Source organism: Pogoniulus pusillus, chromosome 37 (genome assembly GCF_015220805.1).
Source record: "Pogoniulus pusillus isolate bPogPus1 chromosome 37, bPogPus1.pri, whole genome shotgun sequence".
Taxonomy (NCBI): Eukaryota; Metazoa; Chordata; class Aves; order Piciformes; family Lybiidae; genus Pogoniulus; species Pogoniulus pusillus.
This window is the reverse complement of record NC_087300.1, coordinates 3,065,679-3,088,381: the sequence shown is the minus strand read 5'-3', so window position 1 is coordinate 3,088,381 and position 22,703 is coordinate 3,065,679. Positions and strand designations below refer to the sequence as shown.

The following is a 22,703-nucleotide window of genomic DNA, read 5'->3' as shown; positions in this document are numbered from 1 at the left end:
CCTTCTCACTGCACGCAAGGTTCTCCAGAGCATCACTATGGAGCTGGTGGAGCACAGAAAGCCCTGCAGCAGCACTGGCTGCCCCCTCTCTGCTCTTGGCTTTATCACCACTCCTCTATTCCTCCTGTGTGGAGTGCAGGCAGAGTTGTCCTGTGCCTGGCTGAGGAGCTGGGCTGGGGCAGGAGCAGTCTCTCAGGACGGCGCTCAGCTGAGCTCCAGTTCTGTGCTCACAGTTTGAGGCACACTTTTGCTTTGCTTTCCCAGCTTTAGTTTGGAGCCTGGCTATGATTTCCTTCACATCTACGATGGACCTGATTCCCTCAGCCCCTTGATTGGAAGCTTTTATGGTTCCCAGCTGCCAGAGAGGATAGAGAGCAGCAGCAACAGCCTCTTCCTCGCCTTCCGAAGCGACGCCTCGGTCAGCAACGCTGGCTTTGTCATTGACTACACAGGTAAGAGCTGCCCAGGGCTGCCCCCTCCCCAGCCAACATCTGGCCTTTGGCCTGCCTTCATCTCAGCTTAAAGCACCAAGCTGACTCCAACAGGGGAAGCTCCAGACCCTGTGGAAGCCTTCTCTTGTTTTGCTACCCGAGAGGAATGACCTCTGCAGCAGGGCGCCCGAGGGGGGGACCAGCTGGAAAGCAGCTGCAGGGAGAAGGAGCTGGGAGTGCTGGGGGACAGCAAACCCTGCATGAGCCAGCAAGGTGCACTTGTGGCCAAGAAGGCCAAAGGCCTCCTGGAGGCATTCAAAAGAGTGTGGGCAGCAGGTGAAGGGAGGTTCTCCTGCCCCTCTGGTTGGCCCTAGTAAGGTCTTACCTGGAGCATTGAGTCCAGTTCTGGGCTCCTGAGTTCAAGAAGGACAAGGAACTGCTGGAGAGAGGCCAGAGGAGACTACAGAGATGCTGGGGGGCCTGGAGCATCTCTGTGAGGTGGAAGGGCTGAAACCCTGGAGAAGAGCAGCCCCAGAGGGGATCTGAGCAATGCCCAGCAAGAGATAAAGGGTGGGGGGCAAGAGGCTGGGGCTGGGTTCCCAGGAGCAGAACAAGGGGCAGTGGGCACCAACTGGAACCCAGGAGGTTCCACCTGAACAGAATGAGATACTTCTTGCCTGGAAGGGTCCCAGAGCCCTGGCACAGGCTGCCCAGAGAGGTTGTGGAGTCTTCTTCTCTGGAGCCTGTCTGGATGTGTTCCTGTGTGCCCTGAGCTAGATTGTGTGGCCCTGCTCTGGCAGGAGGGTTGGGACTGGATGAGCTCTTTGGGTCCCTTCCAACCCCTAATATCCTGTGAGCCTGTGAGCAGAGGGGCAGAATCCCCTCTCCATCTGCAGGCCATGCTTCTTGTCATGCCATGCATCACCTGTGAGGGAAGCACTGTCAATTACCAGAGCTTTGTAGTCCTCTTTTGGTGATGTATTTGTGGGGTTGAAAACAAAGCCCAGCTGCCATCTGTCACTTGCTCCTCCGAACCTTGCATCTGCCCTGGGACTGGGACTGCAGTTGCTAGCCTGGAGCTATGGCATGTGGGGTGAATTTCAAAGAGCCTCAGCACTTGGTTTGATGTTCTTTCAGGGCCAATGGCTCTTGAAGAGAAGGTTGTCCTCTGGGGGCAGGAGAACTGGAGAGAACAAAGAGAGGAGAAGGAATCTGATTTTTATTGTGCTGTTCTGTCCCTTTGCTCTGCTCTCCTGAGACCCCACCTGGAGTCCTGGGTGCAGTTCTGGAGCTCCCAGCACAAGCAGGACATGGAAGTGTTGGAGCCAGTCCAGAGGAGGCCACCAAGATGCTGAGAGGGCTGCAGCAGCTCTGCTCTGAGAACAGGCTGAGAGAGTTGGGGCTGTGCAGCCTGGAGAAGAGAAGGCTTGGAGGAGAGCTTGGAGTGGCCTTGCAGGATCTGAAGGGGGCTGCAGGAGGCCTGAGAAAGGGACTACTGACAAGGTCTGGTGATGACAGGAGGAGGAGGAGCTGGCAGAGGGGAGATTGGGACTGGTTGTTAGGATGAAGTTGTTTGCAGTGAGGGTGGTGAGAGACTGGCACAGGTTGGTTTGGTGCAAGGAACCTTTGCTTTGGTGCAAAGAAGGTTTGATTTGGTGCAGGGAGCTTTTGGGTTGGTGCAGTGAAGGTTTGGTGCAGGGAACCTTTGGGTTGGTGCAGGAAGGTTTGGTGCAGGGAACCTTTGGGTTGGTGCAGGGAAGGGTTGGTGCAGGGAACCTTTGGGTTGGTGCAGGGAAGGTTTGGTGCAGTGAACCTTTGGTTTGGTGCAGGGAAGGTTTGGATTGGTGCAGGGAGCCTTTGGTTTGGTGCAGAAGAGGTTTGGTGCAGAGAAGATTTGGGTTTGTGCAGTGAAGATTTGGTTTGGTGTAGTGAAACCTTTAAGTGGTTCACATTATGTGGTCAAGGGCAACAAATTCCAGCTGGAACTTCTACCTTTTCTCCTTTTGTGGCTCAGAATCTCACTCAGGTTTATGGTGTGGCAGTCAGGAGACAGTGGTGCTGAGGCACTGTGCCCAGGGAGCTGGTGGATGTCTTATCCCTGGATGCTTTTAAGGCCAGGCTGGATGAGGCTCTGGAAAATCTGATCTAGTGTGAGGGGTCCCTGTCCGTGGCAGGGTGGGGCTGGAGCTAGATGATCCTTGAGGTCCCTTCCAGCCCTGACAGTGTAATGGGTCTGTGTGTGTACTGAAAGCAGCCCTGGCCTTTGGGAAGGGTTGTTGGTGTCACTGGGATGAGCTGGGACAGACTGGGCTGCTGGCAAGCAGCTGAGCTGCCTGGGATGCCAAGGCCACACCTGGCCTTGGAGATCCTGATGGAATTTGGCCTCCCTTCAGTGTCTGAGGGCTCCTGTGGAAAATTCGCTGCTAGGCAACTGCTCTTGGGGGTTGATTTAAGGCTTAGCTCTTAGTAAAGACCCTCTGTGTGTGGGGTGGGTGGGTGTGTGTGTGTGTGTTCCCAGGCATGGAGCTCATGATGCACTTTGTGGACCCCAACTCCCTGGTGATGCTATTGCCAAGTGTGGAGATGAAAGCCTGCCCTCTGCTCTGGGAGCTGCTGCAGGCTGGGAGTTTTCCTTGGGAAAGGGGAGGGGGAGCACAGACATCTCTGCCTCTCTGTGAACTAACGAGCCAGTTCTCTTGGCAGTTTTGTCTGGACTCTTCTAAACATTTGGCAGCCTGGCTCCATGTTAATTGGGACATCAGGGTAGAGCCCTGGGTCTCTGAAGTGCCTGAGTGCAAGTAAAACGTTCATTGGAAATGGGCAAGCTGAGCTCTGCTCACTTCACAGCCTAATAAATCAAGCTGTGGCTTTCCTGCCTCCCTCCACGAGCCTTCTGCAGTCACCACACAACCAAAACTCCTGCTTAAAAGTCGAGCTCCTGCCTCCCTTTGTAGCCTGCTGCTGAGGATGGTTGGGGCAGTGCCCCAGATCTTGGAATCAAGCAGGTTGGAGGAGAGAATCACAGAATGCCTTAGGTTGGCAAACACCTTCAAGCTCCTCGAGTCCAATCATTACTTTCACACTGACAAGTGCTTGACTAAAGCAAATCCTTCAGCACAACATCTCAGTACTATGAATTGCTCTGGGTTGGAAAGGTCTAAGGTCCCCCCTGGAGCCTTCTCTTCTCCAGGCTGCACACCCCCAGCTCCCTCAGCCTAATCCCATGAGCAAGCCTCACTCAACCCAGCGAGGTTCCTGCACTTGCTTTGTTTCTCAGCTTTTAACCAAACCACTCAAGTGGCATTTTCAGCTTCCCCACCATTCCCTGCCATGCCCCACATGGTTTGGAGGCTTAACAAACTCACCTGACTGCATGAGTGAGGACATAGAATCAGAGAATCAAGCAGGTTGGAAGAGAGCTCCAAGCTCAGCCAGTCCAACCTAGCACCCAGCCCTGCCCAGTCATAGAATCAAGCAGGTTGGAAGGAGAGCTCCAAGCTCAGCCAGCCCAACCTAGCACCCAGCCCTGGCCAATCATAGGATCAAGCAGGTTGGAAGAGAGCTCCAAGCTCAGCCAGTCCAACCTAGCACCCAGCCCTGCCCAGTCATAGAATCAAGCAGGTTGGAAGAGAGCTCCAAGCTCAGCCAGTCCAACCTAGCACCCAGCCCTGGCCAATCATAGAATTAAGCAGGTTGGAAGAGAGCTCCAAGCTCAGCCAGTCCAACCTAGCACCCAGCCCTGGCCAGTCAACCAGACCTTGGCACTAAGTGCCCCAGCCAGGCATCCCTCCAGGGATGGCATCTCCACCACTTCCCTGGGCAGCCTGTTCCAATCTTGGAGCAGTTCACCTGCAGAGGAGCCTTCTGCTGGGGAAAGGTGCAGGACTGGTGTGTTAGGATGCATCTTCCTCAGAGCTTGGCTGTGTCCCCGAAGGCACAGAGCCTCCAGGGAGCAGAAATAGTCAAGAATGAGGCGGGGGAGACCCAACAAAAGCAGCAGGGCTGTTGCTCAGCAAGCAGGCACCAGGCTTTTGTTTCAGAGGAGCACTGAGTGCCAGGGGTGGTTGAAAGCAGGAGCAGAGGCTGAGATCAAGCACATGGCTGAGGCATCTGACAGCCGGGTGGGAGGCTGATTGACAGGCTGGAGCCTGTGGCTTGTGAGATGAAAGGCAGTGAGACTGCTGGAAATCCAGGAGGAGCAGAAAGTGGTCAGGAGGAAGCCTGTTGGGTGCAGCAGCGTTAGCAGCTCGGAGGAGTGAGGGCTTGAGGGGTGGGAAAGGGGCTGGGGAGCAGCAGATGAGGCATTTCCACTGGCAAATGGCTCGTGTGTGGCAGTGGACTCTGGGCCACAGGACCCAGAGTCAGTGCTCTCTGCCTGGCTGATGCCCAGAAGCTGTTTAATCATAGAGTGGTTGGGGTTGGAAGGGACCTCAGAGCTCAGCTAGATCCAACCCTCTGCCATAGGCAGGGACACCTCCCACTAGAACAGGTTGCTCAAGGCCTCATCCAAGCTGGTCTTGAACACCTCCAGCATCAATCTTAGATCACATTCTGTGATTCTGTGATCCACAACCTCCCTGGAGGTGTTCAAGGCCAGGCTGGATGAGACCTTGAGCAACCTGTTCTAGTGGGAGGTGTCTCTGTCCATGGCAGGGGGGTTGGAGCTGAATGAGCTTTGAGGTCCCTCCCAACCCATTCTATGGTTCAGTGCTAAGGAAAGCAGCCTGCAAGGGGCAGTTCCCTAGTGGAAGGTGCCCATGGCAGGGGGTTGGAGCTGAATGATCTTCAAGGTCCCTTCCAACCCATTCTGTGGTTCAGTGCTAAGGAAAGCAGCCTGCAAGGGGCAGTTCCCTACTGGAAGGTGCCCATGGCAGGGGATTGGAGCTGGATGATCTTCAAGGTCCTTCCCAACCCATTCTGTGGTTCAGTACTAATGAAAGCAGCCTGCAAGGGTCAGTCCCCTACTGGAAGGTGCCCATGGCAGGGGGGTTGGAACTGAATGACCTTCAAGGTCCCTTCCAACCCACTGTATGAATCTATCATCCCGTGGAGGTCTGTGAGGAGCACCCAGGGCTGACCAGTCTGTGGCTCCCAAAACATGGAGCTGGTGTGCCAGAAGAAACCTTTTGGCTTCCTTTCTGCTTCTGCTGGGGACATTTCACATCCTTCTGCACCCCTTTTGACCTGGATCACTGCTAATGGTCCAGCTGGGAAGCAACCCATGGAACTAATCCCATTTTTTATCCCCTGCAAAGACAAGAAAGAAACAAAAGCAGGACCTGGGAGGGGTGGGAGGGAGAAGGGGGGGGGGGGGGGGGGGGGGGTGTTTTGCTGCTTTCTGTTTCTTTCTCCACCCCTTCCCCAAACACTAAAAGCTCCCTGATTTAGTGCTTAACCACACTCTAATTGTTCCCAGCCCCACTGCTCTCAGAAAAGCCCTCATCTTTAATGAGCTATTTCCAGATGACAAAAGAGCAGGATTAATCAAAGCCTCTAATTATATTTCATGCAGGGAGAGGAAAGAGAAAGTGGGGGGGGGGGGGGAAGAGAAAAAGAAAAAAGGCTCTCAGATGAAGAAGAAGAAGAAGAGGGAAAGCAATGTCCAAGTCCTGACAGCTCTGTAGTCTTTAACTGGATTTTTCATATGGAAATGGAGTTTTTAACTCTGCAGGGCCTAAAGAGCAGGGAGAAAAATGAATCCTAGAATCAAGCAGGTTGGAAGAGAGCTCCAAGCTCAGCCAGCCCAACCTAGCACCCAGCCCTGCCCAACCAACCAGACCATGGCACTAAGTGCCCCAGCCAGGCTTGGCTTCAGCACCTCCTCCAAGAGGAAATTGAGCTGATGGGGCTTGTGATGTCTGGTGAGGAGTAAGGGAAGAGTGAACCCAACCTGTTAGCCTCCAGCTTACAGTGTGCCAGTGTCTCATTAACCTCACTGCAAAGAACCCTTTCCTAACATCCAGCTTCAATCTCCCCTCTGCCACTTCAAACCCATTCCTTCTTCTCTCATTACAAGACCTTGTCAATAGTCCCTCCCCAGCCTTCCTGTAGGTCCCCTTCAGATCCTGCAAGGCCACTCCAGGGTCTCCTGGAAGCTTTCTCCATGCTGCAGAGCCCCAACTCTCTCAGCCTGTGCTCAGAGCAGAGCTGCTGCAGCCCTCTCAGCATCTTGGTGGCCTCCTCTGCACTGGCTCCAACACTTCCATGTCCTGCTTGTGCTGGGGGCTCCAGAACTGCCCCCAGGACTGCAGGTGGGGTGTGAGGAGAGCAGAGCCAAGGGGCAGAATCCCCTCCCTTGCCCTGTGCCCACACTGCTCCTGCTGCAGCCCAGCACAGGGTTGTGTCAGGGCTGCACTCCCACTGCAGGCTCCTGTGGAGCTTTGCATCACCGCAGATCCCTCAGGTCCTTTTCCTCAGGACTGCTCTCAGCCATTCCCCACCCAGCCTGGATCTGTGCTTGGTTGCTGTCTGTGCACTGAGCAAACCTTGGGAGCAGCTGTAGCAGGTGATGAAGATCTTGGCCACCTTCTCTTGCAGAAAACCCTCGGGAGTCCTGCTTTGACCCTGGATCCATCAAGAACGGCACACGGGTGGGGACGGACCTGAAGCTGGGCTCTACCATCACCTACTACTGTGATGGAGGATATGACATTGAAGGGGTCTCCACCCTGACTTGTGTGATGGGAGAGGATGGAAAACCCACCTGGAACAAACCTCGACCTACCTGCACAGGTAAGGCCTTGAGACCTTGCAGCCAGAGCTGCAGCATCTGCAGCAGGGGATCAGTGGTGGCTGGGGGCAGCCCGAGCTGCAGCACCCCTGGGCCAAAGGTGGATCTGAAAGCAGCAGGAGAAAGGATGGTGGTGATGATGATGATGATGATGTCTCAAGGAAAGGTGCATTCAGTGATGTCCTCTTGCCTTTCTCTTGCAGCACCCTGTGGTGGGCAGTACACAGGCTCCGATGGCGTTGTCCTCTCTCCCAACTACCCCCAGAACTACAGCAGTGGCCAAGTCTGCCTCTACTCCATCGTGGTGCCAAAGGACTATGGTAGCTGTCTGCAGCCCTCCTCTTGGGGGTGGAGGGGTTTGTTGAGACAGAGCAGGAAGAGAAGGCCATTTTTAAGTGGAGAGAAGGGAGGTAGCAGCACTGCTGGATGGGCTTCGTGGTGGGACACTGGAACAGGCTACCCAGGGATGTGGTTGAGATCCCATCCCTGGAGACATTCAGGGTGAGACTTGCTGTGGCTATGGGCAGTCTGATCTAGTTGGAGAAGGCTCCAGGGAGACCTTAGAGCAGCTTTCCAGTACCCAAAAGGGGCTCCAGGTGAGCTGGGGAGGGACCTTTGACAAGGGCTGGGAGCAATGGAATGAGAGGCAATGGTTTGAAAGTGGATCAGGGCAGCTTTGGATTTGCCATTGGAATGGGCTGCCCAGGGAGGTGGTGGAGTGGCTGTGGCTGGAGGTGTTGAAGCCAAGCCTGGCTGGGGCACTTAGTGCCATGGTCTGGTTGGTTGGGCAGGGCTGGGTGCTAGGTTGGGCTGGCTGAGCTTGGAGCTCTCTTCCAACCTGCTTGACTCTATGACTATCAAGTCCTGGCCCATGGGAGGTGACTCCAGACTGCTGCCACTGGGGCAACCTGCTCCAGTGTCTCCTCACCCTCACTGGAAAGAATTTCTTCTGCATCTCCAGCAGGAATGGCAGTTTGGAGGGAGGGAAGAAGGACACTTTGTTAGTGCTGCCTGTTTGCACCTGGTCCTAACCCTTTTTCCCATGCATAAAGAACCCAATGTGAGCCCAGTGTGAGCCCAGTGTGAACCCAATGTGAGCCCAGTGTGAACCCAATGTAAAGCCAGTGTGAGCCCACTGTGAGCCCAGTGTGAACCCAATGTAAGCCCAGTGTGAACCCAATGTAAGCCCAGTGTGAACCCAATGTGAGCCCAGTGTGAACCCAATGTAAACCCAGTGTGAGCCCAGTGTGAACCCAACGTGAGCCCAGTGTGAACCCAATGTAAAGCCAGTGTGAGCCCACTGTGAGCCCAGTGTGAACCCAATGTAAAGCCAGTGTGAGCCCAGTGTGAACCCAACGTGAGCCCAATGTGATCCCAATATAAACCCACTGTGAGCCCAGTGTGAACACAATGTGAACCCAGTGTGAGCCCAGTCTGAACCCAATGTAAACCTAGTGTGAAACCAATGTGAGCCCAATGTGAACCCAATGTGAGCCCAATGTGAATCCAATCCTCTTGACCAGGATGAATTTCAGGACGAGTATCCCAGCCTGTCCTCATCTCTTCTTGCAGTCTCCTTTCTCTCCTCAGAGGAGGAGAGTGGTGATGCTGATAACAACTTGATTTGCTGTATTCTAATCCCTTCCAATAACCTCTTTATCTGGCTCCAGAGAAGAGCCAGAGCCACTTCAGCCTCTTGCTTTGTGCAGACTCCCAAGCGCTGCTTCATTTCGGTCAGGGCACGAAAAGAAGGCTCAGTGCTGCAGAAAGCTTTGAGGCAGCTGGCTGAGGCTCAGCCTTGCTTAACATATTTCCTTGTTTGAAGGGAATTTCAAGTTCTTAAAGATCACTTGCTCTGACAGCTCTGGCAGGTGAAGGTCTCTGAATCCTGCTCTGTGATGCTGCTGCTCGGCGCCTCGTATCGATCCAGGCAGTCCCTGTGGTCCTTGCAGTTGTTTGTGATTTCCTTTGCTAAGATAGCAAGGTGTGAGATGAGGATTCTCTGCTCAGACAGCAGCTCCCAGCTCCTGTCACCACCATTGCCCTTAAGCCTCGAGGCATCTAGGTGCCCTCTGAGCTCCTGCATCTGCCTGAGGCTGCACAGCACTGCTCTGCTCCCCTCCCTCCCCCCACTCCACCTTTAACCTGTTCTGCTGTAGCTGATTCAAAGGTTCATAGATTGGTTTGGGTTGGAGGGGACCTTGGAGATCATAGAATGAGAGAATTAAGCAGGTTGGAAAAGACCTTTGGGATCATAGAATGGTTTAGGCTGGAAGGGAGCTCAAAGCTCAGCCAGTTCCAACCCCCTGCCATAGGCAGGGACACCTCCCACTAGAACAGGTTGCCCTTTGACAAGGGCTGGGAGCAATGGAATGAGAGGCAGTGGTTTGAAAGTGGATCAGGGCAGCTTTAGGTTGGATTTGCCATTGGAATGGGCTGCCCAGGGAGGTGGTGGAGTGGCTGTGGCTGGAGGTGTTGAAGCCAAGCCTGGCTGGGGCACTTAGTGCCATGGTGTGGTTGGTTGGGCAGGGCTGGGTGCTAGGTTGGGCTGGCTGAGCTTGGAGCTCTCTTGCAGCCTGCTTGATTCTATGGCATCAGGAGGAAGCTCTTCAGAATGAGGGTGGTGGAATACTGGAACAGATTACCCAAGGATGGGGTTGAGGCATCAAGCTCAGCCTTGATGATGTGGCCCTGGGCAGCCCGCTCCAGTTGGTGATGCCTCTGCTGACTGCAGGTTGGGGTTCTCCAAGATGCCCTTTGAGTGTCCCTTCCAACCTGAAGGCATCTGAGGTCCTGTGTAAAGCAGCAGAAGTGCCTGGGCTGCAGGTGCTGGCTGGGTGGTGCTGGACAGCATCCTGCTGCCCCCCCTGACCCCTGCTGCCTCTCTCCACAGTGGTCTTTGGGCAGTTTGCCTTCTTCCAGACCGCGCTCAACGACATCATCGAAGTCCACGATGGCCCCAACGAGCTCTCCAGGCTCCTCAGCTCCCTCTCAGGCTCTCACACAGGTAGGGGAGGTGTCCCTGCTGCTACTGGGCCCCAGCCTGCACTGGAGCCCATGCTGAGTGCAGCCCCTTGGTGACTCTTGCTGTAACCTCTGTCTCTCTTTCCTCTTTCTCCTCGCCCAGGGGAATCATTACCCTTAGCTACCACCAACCAGATCCTCATCAAGTTTAGCTCCAAGGGTCAGTCAACAGCCAAAGGTTTTCATTTTGTTTACCAAGGTGAGTACAGTTGTGTGGTTCTGTCCTGGAGATGCCCTCAGCTTGGTCCTCAGGTCATGGTCAAAGATACAAATGATGTTCTGAAGGGTCCCTGAGGTGCTTTTGGCATCTGTGGGTCCTTAGATGCTTTGAGGGCCATGGTTTGGTGCTGCTGGCTTGGCAGTTGGACTTGGTCCTCTTGGAGGTCTCATCCAGCCAAAATGGTTCTGCTGTTCTGTGCTTTGTGGCCTTGATCCTGGTATTTGCCCCTGCCTGCCACGCTGTGGTGTTATCCTTTGGACTGAAGGTGTCTCCTCCAGCTCCACTGCAGAGGGATTCCAGGTCCAGCTGATCATGCAGAAGGTTTTATAGGTTGGACTTGGTGATCCTGAGGGTCTCTTCCAACCTGGATGTTTCTCTGCAGGTTAATGGACTTCAGCACCTTTCACTTCAGCTCATCTTGAGCGTGTTTAAGGACAGTTGGGCACCTTTGAGGGTGCCCAAGCAGTGGACAAGGCTTCCAAGAGAGGTTTTGGAGTCTCCTCTGGAGACTTTCCAAACCCACCTGGATGTTGTGGTCTTGTGCAAGCTGCTCTTGGCAAACCTGCCTTAGCGGGGGGGGGGAGGTTGGACTGGGTGATCTCTGGAGGTCCTTTTTGCATCCTGTGAGGGGCTGAAACAGCAGAGGAGGTGAATTTGGTAGCAGTGACCTTGGAGGGCTTCATTTAGGTACTTCTTCTTCAGACCTTCCATTTCCACTCAGTCCCAAACCCTCCCACACCCCAGGATTAGTAACCAGAGGGATCTGATGGAATCATCCCCTGACTAGACAGCAACATCCTCAGACTCATGCCCCAGGGGTCTCTCCCAGGGGTGTTTCAGCACATTCCTGGGTGTAAGCAGCTGAGCACTTGTCTGGCAGCTCTGTAAAACCCTTCCTCTGTCTTCTGCTGTCAAACTTCTGCCCCTTGATCCTTTCAGTCACAGCTTGGGTGAGTCCCACTTGGAGCTTTTAAAGCTGTGAACAGAAAAGTGGTGCACAGATTGATGGGGAAACAGAAGGAGTTCCTCACCCACCTGCTTTGCCTGCTTCTCTGGGCTTCAGCCAAGCTTTGACGTGCACCTTCAAGTGGAAACAGGCAGCAGGGAGAGCCCCGTGGCTCCTCCAGGGATTCTGTAGTATCCAGAGTTCCAGGCTCTCCAATTTCTGCCTAATTATTCTGACCCATCCTTGGGAATCTGGAAAGATTTCAGCAAAGCAAAGAGTTTGGATGCAATCTGAGAAGATGACCTCCTCCCTCCTGCATGCTAATTGGGAGCTGCACTCTCTTCACTCATTGACTGCACGGAGAGCAAAGAGCAGCAGAGTGAGCCGGCCCCGGGTGTGATCTGCCCGGCCAGGCTCTCTGGCAGCTCTGCTCACACAGACAAGGAGCTCTGGCTCTCTCCCGAAGCCTTCCCCCGTCCTGTGGTGCTCACAAGCGGCAGGGTCCCACCAGCTGAAGGAGTCAGAAGCCTAAAACCGCCTGCAGAGCAGAGCTGCAGGGTCCAGCACGCCCGCAGGGGTCTCTCGGTGGGCTGGAGATAGGTCAAGCACAGGCTCACTGCTCACACATCGCAGAGTGGGAGGGCTTGGGAGGCAGCTCTGGAGATCATCTGGTCCAGGCTCTCTGATCTCCCTGATCACCACATCCACCGGGGATGGCTCAGCCTCTCTCTGCTTTAGGTACAGGCAGACCCCAGGGCTGTCTTTAACCTGACTCTCACCATTTCCACACCATCTTCTCTAACCATTGGTTGCTTTTTTTCCTCCTTTGCCTCCCTCTTTCCTGCCTCCCCTCTTTCCTGCCTCCCCTCTTTCCTGCCTCCCTCCCTCTTTCCTGCCTCCCTCCCTCTTTCCTGCCTCCCTCCCTCTTTCCTGCCTCCCTCCCTCTTTCCTGCCTCCCTCCCTCTTTCCTGCCTCCCTCCCTCTTTCCTGCCTCCCTCCCTCTTTCCTGCCTCCCTCCCTCTTTCCTGCCTCCCTCCCTCTTTCCTGCCTCCCTCCCTCTTTCCTGCCTCCCTCCCTCTTTCCTGCCTCCCTCCCTCTTTCCTGCCTCCCTCCCTCTTTCCTGCCTCCCTCCCTCTTTCCTGCCTCCCTCCCTCTTTCCTGCCTCCCTCCCTCTTTCCTGCCTCCCTCCCTCTTTCCTGCCTCCCTCCCTCTTTCCTGCCTCCCTCCCTCTTTCCTGCCTCCCTCCCTCCCTCCCTCTTTCCTGCCTCCCTCCCTCCCTCCCTCTTTCCTGCCTCCCTCCCTCCCTCCCTCTCTCCTGCCTCCCTCCCTCCCTCCCTCTCTCCTGCCTCCCTCCCTCCCTCTTTCCTGCCTCCCTCCCTCTTTCCTCCCCTGCTCTTTCCCCCCGCCGGCCCGAAGCTGTGCCCCGCACCAGCGCCACGCAGTGCAGCTCGGTGCCGGAGCCTCGCTACGGGCGGCGCTTGGGCAGCGACTTCGCGGTGGGTGCCGTGGTGCGGTTCGAGTGCAGCGCCGGCTACGCGCTGCAGGGCTCCCGAGCCATCGAGTGCCTCACCATGCCCGGCGCCCTGGCCCAGTGGAACGTCTCGGTGCCCACCTGCCTCGGTAGGTGTCCTCGGCGCTGGGGGCTGGAAACACCTCGAGCAAGGCAGTGCTTGATACCAAACCAGGCTGTGGCGGGATGGAGATGGAGGAGAGGGGGATGAGCTTGAGGGAAAAGGGGATGAAGATGGAGGGATGAGGTTGAGGGAGAGGGGGATGAGGTTGAGGAAAAGGGGGATGAAGATGGAGGGATGAGGTTGAGGGAAAGAGGGATGAAGATGGAGGGATGAGGTTGAGGGAAAAGGGGATGAAGATGGAGGGATGAGGTTGAGGGAGAGGGGGATGAGGTTGAGGGAAAGGGGGATGAAGATGGAGGGATGAGGTTGAGGGAGAGGGGGATGAGGTTGAGGGAAAGGGGGATGAAGATGGAGGGATGAAGTTGAAGGAGAAGGGGATGAAGATGGAGGAGAGGAGGAATGAGGTTGAGAGAAAGGGGGATAAAGATGGAGGAGAGGAAGAATGAGGTTCAGGGAGAGGGGGATGAGGTTGAGGGAAGGGGGAATGAGGTTGAGGGAAAGGGGGATGAGGATGGAGGAGAGGAGGAATGAGGTTGAGGGAAAGGGGGATGAGGATGGAGGAGAGGAGGGATGAGGTTGAGAGAAAGGGGGATGAAGATGGAGGGATGAGGTTGAGGGAAAGAGGGATGAAGATGGAGGGATGAGGTTGAGGGAAAAGGGGATGAAGATGGAGGGATGAGGTTGAGGGAGAGGGGGATGAGGTTGAGGGAAAGGGGGATGAAGATGGAGGGATGAGGTTGAGGGAGAGGGGGATGAGGTTGAGGGAAAGGGGGATGAAGATGGAGGGATGAAGTTGAAGGAGAAGGGGATGAAGATGGAGGAGAGGAGGAATGAGGTTGAGAGAAAGGGGGATAAAGATGGAGGAGAGGAAGAATGAGGTTCAGGGAGAGGGGGATGAGGTTGAGGGAAGGGGGAATGAGGTTGAGGGAAAGGGGGATGAGGATGGAGGAGAGGAGGAATGAGGTTGAGGGAAAGGGGGATGAGGATGGAGGAGAGGAGGGATGAGGTTGAGAGAAAGGGGGATAAAGATGGAGGAGAGGAGGGATGAGGTTGAGAGAAAGGGGGATGAAGATGGAGGAGAGGAGGGATGAGGTTGAGAGAAAGGGGGATGAGGATGGAGGAGAGGAGGAATGAGGTTGAGGGAGAGGGGGATGAGGTTGAGGGAGGATGACGACAAAGGAGGGAGGGATGAGGTTGAGGGAGGAGGGAATAAGGTCAAGGGAGAGGGGGATGAGGTTGAGGGAAAGGGGGACAAGGTTTGGGGAGAGGGGGATGAGGTTGGAGGAGGGGGTGATGAGGTTGAGAGCAGCCTTGCAGAGAAGGGCTGGGGGTGCTGGTGGGTGAGAAGCTGGACAGGAGGCAGCAGTGGGCACTGGCAGCCCAGAAGGCCAATGGCAGCCTGGGAGCATCAAAAGAGGCACAGCTGGAGATGGAGGGAGGGGATCCTGCCCCTCTGCTCTGCTCTGCTGAGACCTCACCTGCAGGGCTGTGTCCAGCTGTGGCACCCCCACACAAGAGCGATGTGGACCTGCTGGAGAGTGTCCAGAGGAGGCCATAAAGATGATCAGAGGTCTGAAGCACCTCTCCTGTGGAGATAGGATGAAAGAATTGGAGCTGTTCAGTCCTGAGAAGAGAAGGCCCTGGGGAGACCTTTGAGCAGCAGAGGGTACAGGAAGGCTGGGGGGGGGCTGTTTAGAAGGCCTTGGGGTGATAGGATGAGAGGCATTGGCTTGAAAGCGGAGCAGGGCAGAGTTAGGTTGGACACCAGGAGGAAGTTCTGCACCTTGAGGGTGGTGAAAGACTGCAACAGGTTGCTCAGAGCTGTGGCTGAGACCCCATCCCTGGAGACATTCAGGGTCAAACTTGCTGTAGCCCTGCCCAGCCTACAGTTCCTGCAGAGCCAGCCTCATGGGCTGGTGGTCCCCAGTGCTGCCCACCCCTAAGGACCGTGGGCTGCTTGCATTAGAAATGGTGTGAGGGAGCTCCTGAGGAGAGGATTGTTCCTACAGAGGAGCCAGCCCTGCTTGCTGCCTGGCTGTGGGCAGGTGTCCTGAAGGTCTTTCCACCTTCAAACCTTCCTTTGTCCATTGCAGTGCCCTGTGGTGGGAACCTGACGGACCGCAAAGGAACCATCCTGTCCCCTGGCTTCCCGGAGCCCTACCTCAACAGCCTCAACTGTGTGTGGAAGATAACAGTGCCAGAAGGAGCAGGGATCCAGGTACAGTGGCAGCAGCGTGGTCCAGAGAGGACACACAGAGGGCAGCCGAGAGGGGGTGGAGGGCAGCCCAGAGGGGATGGAGGGCAGCCCAGAGGGGATGGAGGGCAGCCCAGAGAGGATGGAGGGCAGCCCAGAGGGGATGGAGGGCAGCCCAGAGGGGATGGAGGGCAGCCCAGAGGGGATGGAGGGCAGCCCAGAGAGGATGGAGGGCAGCCCAGAGGAGTTGGAGGGCAGCCCAGAGGGGATGGAGAATAATTCAGAGGGGATGAAGGGCAGCCCAAAGGGGATGGAGAATAACTCAGAGGGGTTGGAGGGCAGCCCAAAGGGGATGGAGAATAACTCAGAGGGGATGAAGGGCAGCCCAGAGGGGTTGGAGAGCAGCCCAGAGGGGTTGGAGGGCAGCCCAAAGGGGATGGAGAATAATTCAGAGGGGTTGAAGGGCAGCCCAAAGGGGATGGAGAATAACTCAGAGGGGTTGGAGGGCAGCCCAAAGGGGATGGAGAATAACTCAGAGGGGATGGAGGGCAGCCCAGAGGGGATGGAGGGCAGCCCAGAGGGGATGGAGGGCAGCCCAAAAGGCAGGGTGATGGCCTGAAAGCTGGGCCACAGTTGCTGCATAACCCACCCCATTCACATCAGCTCCACTTCCCTGGTCACCTGCTTTTGTGTGTGAGATGCTCTCCGTTATTAAATGGGATGCAAGCAGCAGTTTACCCTCATTTTGCACAACAATTAAAGGTTAAACAACTGTAAATCAGAGGAGGAGGTGAAATTAAAGCTTTCTTGGGCAGCAGCAAGTCACCAGCAGGATTTTTATGTAATCAGTGTAGGAGCTGGCACTTTGGCCATGAATTATTCATTCCTGGAGCAAAACCTTCCTGAGTTGAATTAATTTATGTACATGGTGGTAAATAGATGCAGCTCCCTCGTGAATCCTGGAATTAGGACCTTCAGAATGTTTATTCTACGAAGCTGGGGGCTGGGTGGGGAGGAGAATCAATAATTTAGGGGATGTAAGAGCAAACAAAATGCACATCCTCAGCCCGAGACGTAAATCACAGCAGGGCTGTGCCGAGGCAGGCTGGGAGGGGTTGGCTTGGGCAGGGAGATCAGAAGTGCTTCTGGAGGAGGCACTCCCGAGCCTGCTAGGGCAGCTCCTGGCTTGGGTTCTGGGCAGCTCCTGGCTTAGGTTCTGGGGCAGCTCCTGGCTTAGGTTCTGGGCAGCTCCTGGCTTGGGTTCTGGGCAGCTCCTGGCTTGGGTTCTGGGGCAGCTCCTGGCTTGGGTTCTGGGCAGCTCCTGGCTTGGGTTCTGGGGCAGCTCCTGGCTTGGGTTCTGGGGCAGCTCCTGGCTTGGGTTCTGGGGCAGCTCCTGGCTTGGGTTCTGGGGCAGCTCCTGGCTTAGTTTCTGGGGGATCTCCTGGCTTAGTTTCTGGGGGAGCTCCTGGCTTAGTTTCTGGGGGAGCTCCTGGCTTAGTTTCTGGGGGAGCTCCTGACTTAGATTTTGGGGGCACAACTCCCAGCTCTGCTGTATTGCTCAGAGCAAACCAAGGAGCAGATGGCAGAAATGATGATCATGGAATGGTAGGGGCTGGAAGGGACCTCTGGAGATCATTCACTCCAACTGCCCTGCCAGAGCAGGATCACCCAGAGCAGGTCACCCAGGAACACATCCAGATGGGTTTGGAAAGTCCTCTCCCAGAGAAGGAGGCTCCCCAACCTCTCTGAGCAGCTTCCCCCAGGGTTCCAGCACCCTCACACCAAAGAAGCTGTGCTGAGCTTCCAAGCCCTCCTGGCTGTTGTCATCCTGAGCAAGCTGTTGTGGGTGCCCCTGCTTTAGCATGGGGCTTGGTTTGGGTGATCTGCAGAGCTCCCTTCCAGCCCTACCACTCTGTAATTCAGTGCTCTGGACATGCTCCAGCATCTCCACAGCCCTCTTGTCCCAGGGGCTCCAGAACTGGATGCAGGACTCCAGGTGGGGTCTCAGCAGAGCAGAGCAGAGAGGGAGAATCCCCTCCCTGGCCCTGCTGGCCACACTTCTGCTGCTGCAGCCCAGGCTCTGCTTGGCTTTCTGGGCTGCAAGTGCACACTGCTGGCTCCTCTTGAGCTTCTCCCAGCAGCACCCCCAGGTCCCTCTCCTCAGGGCTGCTCTCCAGCCAGTAAATCAAATCACAGAATCAGTCAGGGTTGGAAGGGACCACAAGGATCAGGCAGTTCCAACCCCCCTGCCATGGGCAGGGACACCTCACACTAAAGGTCCTCCCTCAGCCTCCTTTTCTCCAGGCTGCACACCCCCAGCTCCCTCAGCTGCTCCTCCCCAGCCCTGTTCTCCAGTCCCTTCCCCAGCTTGGTTGCCCTTCTCTGGACCTGCCCCAGCCCCTCAGTGTCCTCCTGTGAGTGACAGGAGTTGCACTGTGACTTGTTTCCCTTTGTTCTCTTCAGATCCAGGTGATCAGTTTTGTCACTGAGCAGAACTGGGATTCCCTGGAAGTGTTTGATGGAGGAGACAACACAGCCACCATGCTGGGAAGCTTCTCTGGTAGGTGTTCATCACCATGGGCTGTGTGCTCTGCTGGCACCAGCTGGACTCCAGCAGGGACACAAATGCCAATGCAGGCTGAAGTGCTTTGGAAGCTGGCAAGAGATTTGTCTGCTTACAAAGGAGTCAAAGGCTTTGAAGTGGGAATTGGACTCTTGTCTTGCTGCACAGTGTTGATAGACAGCCTCAAAGACAAAAGCAGGCTGGGGGAGGTTTGGCTTTTGTGCAGAAACCCTGGAGCACTGCCACAGCCTGCAGGAGGCAGTTCCCACTGCTCTGCAGAGTGACCTGAGCTTAGCTCAGACCCCTGCAAGCTCAGCAGACCTGCCTGAACTGTCCCAAAACGGGTGCAAGGCTGCAGACCAACCACCCCTCAGCTTGGCACTGTGGCTTTCAGCAGAAGAGAGCAGGCAGCCACCAGAGCTTGCAAAGCTTCCAAAATAGCCCAGCCACCTCCCCAGTGATGGCTCCAGTTCCTGCTCCTTTAATGAGCAAGCTTGCTCAGAGTGCTTGGGGGTTGGTAAAGGGAAGGGTCATGCATGAAGACCAACAGACTCTGCTGCCAGCCTTGCACTGGGGATAGAGCTGCCAGGACCTGATGCTGCAACAGCTTCCAGGGAAGGAGGCAGGAGAAGGAAGCAGGAGCTCACGGGGGACCTCTGCTCCACCCACGCTGCTCCTCATCACCATTCCCTTCTCAGTGCTTTCTTGTCTGGTCTGTAGGTGGTAAAACTTCACATGATGACATCCTCCAGCAGGCTTAGCAAAGGCCATTGCAGAGAAGCTTTGGGCATTTCTCCATTGGCCTCATTAGAACCTGATCAAAACCAGCAGAGCTTGTTAAGTTAAAGGACTTTCTGTTCTCAGCCTCTTCTGCAGCTGCTCTCTGAGGACCTGGAGGAGGGAGGGAGGGAGGGGGGGAAAACCCAAGAATCCTCTTCACCATCTTTGTGCACCTCTTGTTTTCCCAGGAACTACAGTGCCTGCCCTGCTGAACAGCACTTCAAACCAGCTCTATCTGCATTTCTACTCCGACATCAGTGTCTCCGCTGCCGGCTTCCACCTGGAGTACAAAAGTAAGAGCAATGCAGCCTTGGCTTGTGCTGCCTCTGAGCAATGGGCAAATAGGTGTGGAGCTGTTGCTTTGCAGAGGTGGAAGCTGCCTGGTGGGGAAGGGGGAGTCAGCTTTAAGGGCCATGCTGCTCCCAAGCTGCAGAGAGGGAGCGAGTGTGGAGTGGCGAATACCTGCCACAGAAGAGCTGTGAGCTCGTGGGGTGGTCCTCAGCTTGCTGCTACTGCACCTTGGAGCACCTGTTGGGTTTCTTTCTTGCATTCATAGGATGGTTTGGGTTGGAAGGGACCTTAAAGATCATTCCCAGCTCCCCCTCTCATTGCCAGGTTCCCCTTTCACTAGCCCAGGTTGCTCGAGGTCCTGTCCGACCTGGTCTTGAACACCGGGGAGGAGGTGTCCAGGATGTCTCTGGGCAGCCTGCTCCAGGGCTCCAGCACCCTCCACATAAAGAAGTTCCTCCTCGTGTTTAAGTGGAACTTCCTGTGGTCAAGTTTGTGCCTGCTACCCCTTGTCCTGCCACCAGCAAAAGAGCCTGGTCCCATCCTCCTGACAGCCACCCCGGGAGTACTGATCAGATCCCCTCTCAGTCTTCTCCTCTCCAGGCTAAGCAGTCCCAAGTCCCTCAGCCTTTCTTCCTAAGAGAGATGTTCCAGTCCCTTCAGCACCTTGGTAGCCCTTTCCTGTCCTTCTTGAGCTGGGGAGCCCAGAACTGGTCACAATACTCCAGATGTGGCCTCATCAGGGCAGAGCAGAGGTGAAGGAGAACCTCAGCTCCGTTCAGTTTAGGTAGCAGGCAGGAAAGCAGCAGGCTCATGTGTTTGGGTGTGCTACAGATATGTCTGGGACAGGACCAGGAGCTGCTGTGGTGCCTGTTTCAATATTGATGATCTGGAGCAGGGGATTGAGTGCAGCAGCAGTGAGTTTGCAGATGACACCAGGCTAAGAGCAGCTGTGGAGCTGTTAGAGGGTAGCAGAGCCCTGCAGAGGGACCTGGCCAGGCTGGATGGGTGGGCAGAGGCCAATGGGATGAGACTGAGCAAGGCCAAGTGCAGGGTTCTGCACTTTGGCCACAACACCCCCAAGCAGCACTACAGGCTGGGGCCAGAGTGGCTGAGAGCAGCCAGGCAGAGAGGGCCCTGGGGGTGCTGGGAGAGAGGAGCTGAAGCTGAGACAGCAGTGCCCAGGTGGGCAGCAGAGCCAATGGCATCCTGGGCTGGCTGAGGAGCAGTGTGGGCAGCAGGACAAGGGAGGTTCTTCTGCCCCTGTGCTCAGCACTGCTCAGGCCACCCCTGCAGTGCTGTGTCCAGTTCTGGGCTCCTCCATTGCAGAGAGATGTTGAGGTGCTGGAAGGTGTTTGGAGAAGGGCAGCAAGGCTGGGGAGGGGCCTGGAGCACAGCCCTGTGAGGAGAGGCTGAGGGAGCTGGGGGTGTGCAGCCTGCAGCAGAGGAGGCTCAGGGCAGAGCTTATTGCCCTGGGTAACCCTGCTCTGGCAGGGGGGGTTGGACTGGATGATCCTCAAAGGTTCTTTTTGATCCCTACCCATTCTGTGGTTCTAAAGTTCCAATCTGCACCCCCAGGAAGATCCCTAAACCTCAGCAGCAGTTACAGAATGCCAGGCTGGAAGGGGCCCCAGGGGTGATGAGTTGCCCCCTTCAGAGCACTCAGAGCTCTGCAGTGGCACAGCTCTGCCATTTCTGGGGGGGGCTCACTGAACAAAATCCACTTTTCAAACCCATTTGCTGCTGAGGGGAAAAAAAACCTATAACAAATAAAATCAACAGGAACATTGGTTGGCTTCAGAGACAAACACAGCATCTGTGATCAGAAGCAATTACCAGACAGGTGTCCAGCAAGAAACAATTATGTTTGCTGTGCCCCAAGGAAGATTGCATCAGAGACAGCAGCCCCAGCACAGCTCTCAGCAGCTCACCAACACTGCTACCAATGCAGGAGCACAGCCAGACCATCACCAGAGAATCACAGAACCAAGCAGGTTGGAAGGGACCTCCAAGCTCAGCCAGCCCAACCTAGCACCCAGCCCTGCCCAACCAACCAGACCATGGCACTAAGTGCCCCAGCCAGGCTTGGCTTCAACACCTCCAGCCACAGCCACTCCACCACCTCCCTGGGCAGCCCATTCCAATGCCAATCACTCTCTCTGCCAGGAGCTTCCTCCTAACATCCAGCCTCAACCTGCCCTGGCACAGCTTCAGGCTGTCTCCTTGTTCTCTTGCTGGCTGCCTGGCAGCAGAGCCCAACCCCACCTGGCTACAGCCTCCCTGCAGGCAGCTGCAGACAGCAATGAGCTCTGCCCTGAGCCTCCTCTGCTGCAGGCTGCACCCCCCCAGCTCCCTCAGCCTCTCCTCACAGGGCTGTGCTCCAGGCCCCTCCCCAGCCTTGCTGCCCCTCTCCAAACACCTTCCAGTATCTCTTTGGAGCTGCTCTCCAGCAGGTCAACCTCTAATCTGTCCTGGTGCCTGGTGTTGCTTCTCCCCAGGTCTCTGCACTTGCTCTCAGGTTTGCAGTTTGAAGCTTTGGTAAAGGATCCAGCAAGGTGACCACAACCCCCACCAAGACTGGGGGAGGGCAAGTGGCTCCTAGATGGCTCTCTGAGAGCTGGCAAAGTGGTTGTTGCTTTAGAGAATCCTTTTTGCTGCCACTCTGCTGCTCCTCCATTTCTCTTCCAAGCAATAGGTTTTTTGAGGACCCTTTCACCCCCCTCACAGCAATCCTGGTCAGGCTTTTCAGGAGCCTTGGGCTTATTGGGTTGCTTTGGCCTCTTTGCTGAGGGAATTAAGAGGTGTTGATTTCTCAGGGCAGGTGGAAAGAATCCCTTGGTTGGTTTGCTTTTTGCTTGCACAAGTGGAAATTCACAGCTCCAAGCCCCAGGTTTTGCCTTTGCTCATTCAGAGGTGCTGCAAGGAAGGTTTGAGAGATGAGCTGAAGCATCACAGTTTGTTTCCTGCCCTGGGTCAGCAGAGCTCTTATCTCTACATGCTCAAGAGCCAAAGCAGAGCAGGACCAGTTTGGGGCTGAGTGAAACTCAGAGCCCAGAGGGAAGTGACTCCTTAGTCCAAGGAAAAGTGAACCCATGGGGAAATGAGGGCGGGAGATGTGAATGGTGAGATTGGTGGAGTTGGGAAAGACCTTAAAGATCACTGAGCCAAACCATTCCCTATCTGCTGAGCCTAAACCATGTCCCTCAGGACCATATTTGTGACTACTTTAAACACCTCCAAGGATGATGATTCAACCACCTCCCTTGGGAGCCTGTTCCTGTGGTTGAGAATTCTTCCAGGAAGGGAGTCCCTGACTGATTCTCTGGTTCTATGATTAGAAGAAACTTCTTCCAATCATAGAAGAAGGGAAGGGACCACAAGGACCACCCAGTTCCAACCCCCTTGCCATGGCCAGGGACACCTCACGCTAGAGCAGGCTGCCCACAGCCTCATCCAGCCTGGCCTTAAACACCTCCAGGGATGAGGCTTCCACCACCTCCCTGGGCAATCCCTTCCAGGCTCTCACCACCCTCATGCTGAACAACTTCTTCCTAGCATCCAACCTAAACCTCCTCTGGTGCAACTTGAGGCCATTTCCTCTTGTCCTATCTACTAGGGAGAAGAGCCCAACCCCTACCTCACTCCAACCTCCCTTCAGGTAGTTGTAGAGAGTGAGGATGTCTACAAGAATACTTCTGGGTCCTATACCCATGTGGCACTGTGACACCATCAGGGATGTCTTTGTGGAGCACCCAAAGGCCACAGCACTTCCCCCCCCACTTCCTGCACCGGGGGCGGTTGGTGAGGAGGGGAAAAGGCTAACATGCAGATGTGTGCTCCCATCCCTTCTGCCTTCAGCACAGGCACCATCCCAGCTCCCTGAAGCCTTCACC

The 22,703-nt window shown here is 55.6% G+C and overlaps 1 protein-coding gene across 1 annotated transcript in view; it reads left to right on the top strand.

The window, feature by feature from the left end:
• CSMD2 (CUB and Sushi multiple domains 2) overlaps positions 1-22,703 on the top strand; it is a 439,963-nt gene that overhangs the window by 336,716 nt on the left and 80,544 nt on the right. The window contains exons 30-38 of the mRNA XM_064172682.1: positions 265-452; positions 6,969-7,163; positions 7,365-7,481; positions 10,055-10,168; positions 10,289-10,384; positions 12,768-12,971; positions 15,079-15,203; positions 17,643-17,739; positions 18,711-18,815. Coding sequence (XP_064028752.1) covers positions 265-452; positions 6,969-7,163; positions 7,365-7,481; positions 10,055-10,168; positions 10,289-10,384; positions 12,768-12,971; positions 15,079-15,203; positions 17,643-17,739; positions 18,711-18,815 — 1,241 coding nt within the window. The remainder of the gene's footprint in view (positions 1-264; positions 453-6,968; positions 7,164-7,364; positions 7,482-10,054; positions 10,169-10,288; positions 10,385-12,767; positions 12,972-15,078; positions 15,204-17,642; positions 17,740-18,710; positions 18,816-22,703) is intronic.